The sequence below is a fragment of the Artemia franciscana genome, chromosome 7 (assembly GCF_032884065.1).
Source record: "Artemia franciscana chromosome 7, ASM3288406v1, whole genome shotgun sequence".
Classification (NCBI taxonomy): domain Eukaryota; kingdom Metazoa; phylum Arthropoda; class Branchiopoda; order Anostraca; family Artemiidae; genus Artemia; species Artemia franciscana.
In genome coordinates, this window is record NC_088869.1 from 27,444,340 (window position 1) to 27,450,356 (window position 6,017).

General features: G+C 35.2%; 1 protein-coding gene across 1 annotated transcript in view; it reads left to right on the top strand.

Annotated features, from left to right (window-relative positions):
• Positions 1-4,215, top strand: part of LOC136029093 (E3 ubiquitin-protein ligase synoviolin A-like) — a 62,414-nt gene extending 58,199 nt beyond the window's left edge. The window contains exons 12-13 of the mRNA XM_065707153.1: positions 1,123-1,296; positions 4,003-4,215. Coding sequence (XP_065563225.1) covers positions 1,123-1,296; positions 4,003-4,123 — 295 coding nt within the window. The 3' untranslated portion in view covers positions 4,124-4,215. The remainder of the gene's footprint in view (positions 1-1,122; positions 1,297-4,002) is intronic.
• Positions 4,216-6,017: the final 1,802 nt, after the last annotated feature.

Here is a 6,017-nt window from a genome sequence, read left to right on the forward strand (position 1 = left end):
ATTTCATTTATTTATTGATAGTGATTTGTAATAGTTTTACGCTTGGAAGATTATTTGACTTTATTTCTGCTCATTTTTCGTTTAATGAAACTTTTTACTTTCCTTTGAAAAACTTGTCTTGTGTAACAAGTTTTTTAAATTAATTTCTGTTCGTTTTTTATTGACATAGTTTTTTTCATGGAAAAAATAATGTTGTATATCTTTTCAGTTTTCTTCTGTAAGAATTCATAGTATGAGCTGCTAAACCCCATTCAACCAATTTTATACCGATAAATAAAATTATCAGTTTGGCCAGGCGGACATCTCATCCACTTTAGAGACTGCCTTCTTTGCCCCTCTCTGAAGAGTAAAAACATAGCGTATGAAACATATTTCATAGCGTTTGGATTTCATTTTTGATTTGTAAAATACTTTTCACAGAATTCGAATGGTTTGACTTTGTTTTTTAAACACATTAGCCTAGAACATTAATTGTGTTCCTAATGCAGCTTTTCACATCAAACTATGATTTTCGAAATTGAAAACAAAGTCCTAAAATTACTTTTGCAAAACAAGTTGCATTAAATATTCAAATCCTCCATGAAAATTTGCATTAGGTTCGTGCATTCATTTTTAGCTATATCTGCTTATAATTGGCCAAAAATCGACTTTGCCAGTTCTGCTAGATGGAACACAACTGCAGGCTAGGGAACCCTCAGAAAATTTTCCAACTTATCAGACGTGTATAGACAGTATAATTTACACGGCGGGTGCTTTATCCTTGGTGTCTCTTGGACACGAGTATTTTCAGAATAAAAAAAATGCTTTTAAAGGTTTTGTGTGAGCGTTCACTACCCTTTGTTGTTTCTAGCCCCCAGATTTTTTTTCTATAAATGTAGGCACGGAAGGATAAACAAGATTTATCTGTTGTTGAGCATAATATCAGAAGAGAAAACTTCCAAAATAGCTATAGTTGTAAAAAAAAAATACATCTCCAAAATTACTCAATATTGTATAGGAAAAAAAGCCCTCTCAGAGTTTTGGTAAAGAGGTCAGAGGTGTGACTGAAAGATACTAATTGGGCAAGGGGTAGAAGTGTTTTAAAGGTGGTTACACCCTCTTTTGAAAGTTACTTTTTTACAGTTTAAATCTTCAAGCAACCAACCAAGGAGTGGATGCATCGACCTCAACTGCGACACAGAGCAATGAATCGCAGTCGACCCAGACGGACAGACCTAGCGCCTCAGAAGCTCAAGATTTACCGAAAGACTCTTTGATTGATGGTGCCCCAGATGCTGCGGCTTCTTCGTCAGAAAAGTTAGTTCCCTTCTAAATTATTATGGCTAATTTCTTTGTCCCCCCCCCTTCTTAGGGAAGTACCTCCTTTCTTTCTTCAAAATCAAATGTAATCTAGCTATTTCCTAGTGTTTTTTTCAATTTTAAAATATTTTTATTGAGTTCAAATATTGTTGTCATTACACAATTCTAGAAAGTAAAATTAGGTCTGTACCATTCCTTTCTCTTCTTAGTATTGAATGAATAACTAGAGTTGGTCAGAGGGAGGGAGAGAGGAAGTGGCTAGCTCATTAACTTTACCATGGATTATTAGGAGGAAGGATGGTTTTGAAATTTTTTTGATAATTTTTTTTTTATTTTTTTGAAAGTGATAAAGCCAATTTGCTTTTTACTCATAGTTCAAGACAGTTATTCCCACCTTCATACTGGCTGCGGCTGTGTATTTGTGGTTGTACTCTTTTACGCTATTGGCCATTTTGTTCCGATTTAAAGTTTCAACTTCATAATGTTTGCCTCACAAATGTGAGGCCCACTGGCTGCATAATTTTCGCATGTTTAACTAGTAGATCGTACTCAGTGCTTAACATGCCCATAATGGGGGGGGAGGCACTCCTCCGTAGATTGGCCTGCAGCCCCTTCCCTGTCGAAAAGTTTTTTTCTTATTTGGACATTACTTCCCTTGGGAAAATAATGACTCCCCCCCCTTCTCCAAGGATTGAACCAGTGTTCACCTATGATGCTTAATTTTTCAAAACTCGTCTTAGGTGTCTTCTTCCCTCTAGCTCGTAAGGATTTACATGATTGAAAGGTGGGTCTATACTACTCTCTAGCAATTGTCTAGGTGCTTTTATTAATATATTTGAACGATGTTTTTTTTGCGTCCTTGTAAAAGGATTTCTCCGAATTCTGTTTGGTTACTGACTAACATTATTACAAACAAATAGCAACACGATAGTTCTTTTAAAGTAAGAATAGTTTTGATAACACTTGGTTATGCTCCCTTTCAAACTGTCACTTCATTGCGTCATTCGTGAATTAATGTATTATCAGATTATCATCTTTCTGTTACGGCAAAAGAAATAAAGTTTCTAAAAGTGTCCGAAGCTTAACTCATTCCTGACTCTACGCTAATGACCCAAATTACAAACTACTTTCATGAGACAAAATTGATCATAGAACTAAAAGGAAGAAGATGAAATTTCAAAACTTATGAGCTGTAGTATAGGCAATTTTTGCGAGAGAGTTTGAAAATGATTCTAATAAAAGTATGTAACGTTGAAAATTGAGACTGAGAGTGCTTTATTCAAAATAAAATAATCTGTAGCTTCTTTGTTAACAGTAGGTCTCGCCTAATTGGATTAAGGACTGTTTGAAAAATAACACATTGACGTCAAATTGAGATGTCATTCTTTCACGTTTTGTCTATTCATTATCACTTATTGCTATGAAAAAAGTAAAGTCAGGAAAATCCGTTCTCTTAATAGTTTGTTTGATAGCAAGAATCTACGGCACCTCTAGTGAATGTCATGAGGGTAAATTCAACATAGCATTGCTTTAATTCAATGTATCATTAATAAATATTGATTTTATCAAGCTCAGTTTGCTTTTTAACAAAGTTTTTCGATTATAGAATCTAAATAGACAACATTGTAGTTTTTTTTCAATAAAATGACAGAATCTGTTCTTCTCTTATATTTTGTGCTACAAATCTTTAAAAAAGAAAGTTACGTGTAATCGTTATATATTTACAAAGAATGACCCAAGCATCATATACACATTTGGCGTTCATGTCCTTGGGGCTCTGTTTGTTATTCCTCCTCCTGATGACATGTTTTTCGGGTCATTTTATTATTCTAAGGGAAATGGTTAACTCAAAATTCTAGATTCAATTATTTAAAACAGCATTCATAGTATTGTCAAAAGCCTCAACTAAATTACGCTATCTCTTAAAACACAGGGGAAAAAATAATCATGATTAATGCTTGATTAATCCGGGCTGTGTTGGTGCCCAGGGAAAATATAGGGCCCTCTGATAGCTAATGGCCCTGATTATCATTCAAATTCCTATCAAATATGCCACCTCTCGAGTTTCAATGAACAATAGACGAAGCAGTTAAAAAAAAAAAAAAAAACATAAGAAAACACATCAGTCTCAACTAAGTCTGACACTAGTGTCGACTTTTATTTCTCCGATATATTATTGAAACTAAATAATAATTTTCGACCGCTTCGTGTAGAAGACATGGTCATAGAAATTTGTGAGGGCCCAATCGATAGTCGACTAAAAATTGTAGTGACTTTTTCAGGGTTGAAATCAATCAAAAAGCAACCAGTCCTCGACCGTGCCTTTTCTGCCTCCAGGCAGAAAAGGCACGTAAATTTTCGCGCCAAGTGATTTCTGTTCTTGAAGACATCGCCCTAAACATGCGCTTGTTAAGACTTCAAGCCCTCCTCCTACCCCTTATGGAAACCCTTATTGTTTCCTTAAAGGTCTTAACTTTCTTCGCCTTTGCCTCAAATTTCTCAGTATCTTGTCTAAAGCAATCTTTCAAACAAGAGGAAATTTAGTCCATATTGGAAACTAAATAAGCTATTTGAACCATTTAAGTTCTCGAACGCAGAAAAAGGCCCATTTATCAGCGTTGGTGGTTTTTCAATTAGATTTTTTTTTATAACATTTAGAGCTCTTAGCTCAAACTAATTTTGTCTTATTTTATGCTCTTTCAGTGATGCTGGACCGAGCACTGCGCCTCCAGAAGAAAGTGGCACCGCTCGAGAAAACAGCCCCGAATCAGAACTTAGGCGACGAAGATTATTGCATTTTGAAAACAGGAATTCTGTACAGTAGCTTTTCGTTTTTTTTCGCTTGATTTCAGAATTTAAGTTATCTTTCCTGTCAAATAAAATTTGCTGCACTTTTGAATAAATATATCCTCTGTACAGTACTGTTTTTTTTTACCTGATATTTACAGGAGATGTGCCCTACTCCTCCCCTTACTTTCTTGGTTATGCTATCATTTTTATGGCACTCGGAAAAAAATAGAAAAATTGAAGTATTTTTAAATTACGAACGGGTGATATATTTGTTCTTTCTGTCGTTTATATATGATAACATTGTGTATAAGCTGCACGATTGTGTGGTCGGGTTGCTTATTTCATACTAAACCAAAATACTATCGGCACTTTTGGCTGTATTATTCTGCCAATAGTGCTGTATCAATCACTTTTTCTAAGTACTATTGATTTAAGACAGTGTTTTTTGAAGTTCCACTTTCGAAATAGCAAAACCAACTTAATTTACTCTCGTTTTGCATTATTTTTCTTTTATCTTCTTAACTTAGTTAACCACCGAATTCAGGGCAAAACAGAGTTATCCAAACATTTTTCGGTAAATATGGTTCAATAGCAATAAAATTTGAGCTTCTGACGTCAAACCTATTTTTTCTTCTTGGTTCTATTAATATAGAACTAATGTTTAAGGAAAGTTTGATGGCTCAAAATCAACTGAATCCCTGGAAAAATAGGTGCACAGTTGGATACGGTATTTACGGTAATCAACCCTGCTCTTCTGACGACTATGCCTTCTCAGAAATAGGAAGATGTCTCATTTGTTATTTGAGGTGTCGAAATAGGCGAAGTGTAAGGAAAACATAATAAGGTATATAAAATGTCGTAAACACCTTATGATTCAAGCGAAAGGGACATGGGGCCCCTCCCTGTATGTATGTGCCTGCACTTGAGAATATCAAGAAACCCACGGAGCGTTTTCATTAAAATTAGTGTAAAAATTAATCCCATTTTACCACAAAAAGCAATATTTGCGCTCGTGCTCAGGAGGGATGGCTCCCCCTATAAAGCCTCAATTTTCCCACAAATTTCATATTTTTACTACTGTAACGAATACCCCCACCCCTTCAATGAAACAAGATACACATATACCCCAGGATGGTACATTTGAATAAGTTACTGAATATTTTTTACTGACTGCATAGACAAGGTGTCAAATAGGGAGGATAGTCCTCCACCAACTAGTACGCAGGCTCGAACGTGATGGTAGCATCCCTGGATGGGACGGATCCGCTTATCCGGGACACTGTCTTTCCAAATCGCAACCCATATGTAACCTCCAACAAATGAGTCAAAAGCTGTTATGACATCGATGATAACGGCTGCAGTGATGTGATCATGTTTCATACGGTGCTCGGGATCTGTCGGAGAGTAACGTAAATATAATCATAAAAGCGTATTGAAAGCGTTGAAACCAATATCGGCTGTTGATATTATTGAACAACCCTATTTACCCAAACATAGTCTTTTATTTGTTGTCATTCTCTAATTGTTAGTATGTTTGTATTTCATTACATAAAATATTTTCTTGTATATTTTCTTTTTTATTGAATCTTCTTATGCTGGTTGATATTTATACCCGTTGATCCCAGCCTTGTCGATCCTTAACTATTCAATGGATCAAGTCTCGGGTAGTGTTTGGCTGTTTGGGTCTGCCCCAACTCAAGTACATGTTTCAGAAGGGCAACAAAGTAGGAACCAATTCATACCTTTTTCGAATTCGTCTTCTTCTAATACAACTATTTTAGTCTTGACTTATTCCTCTTTGTTTTACTCCAAATAATCTCCTTTGTTAAACTCCTAAAATTGTTTTCTAATAAAAACCGATAATAAATAAACTGAAATCCTTGACTTTCCAAAAAATGCCTAAACTTAGCCTTAAAAAGAAATGCAAG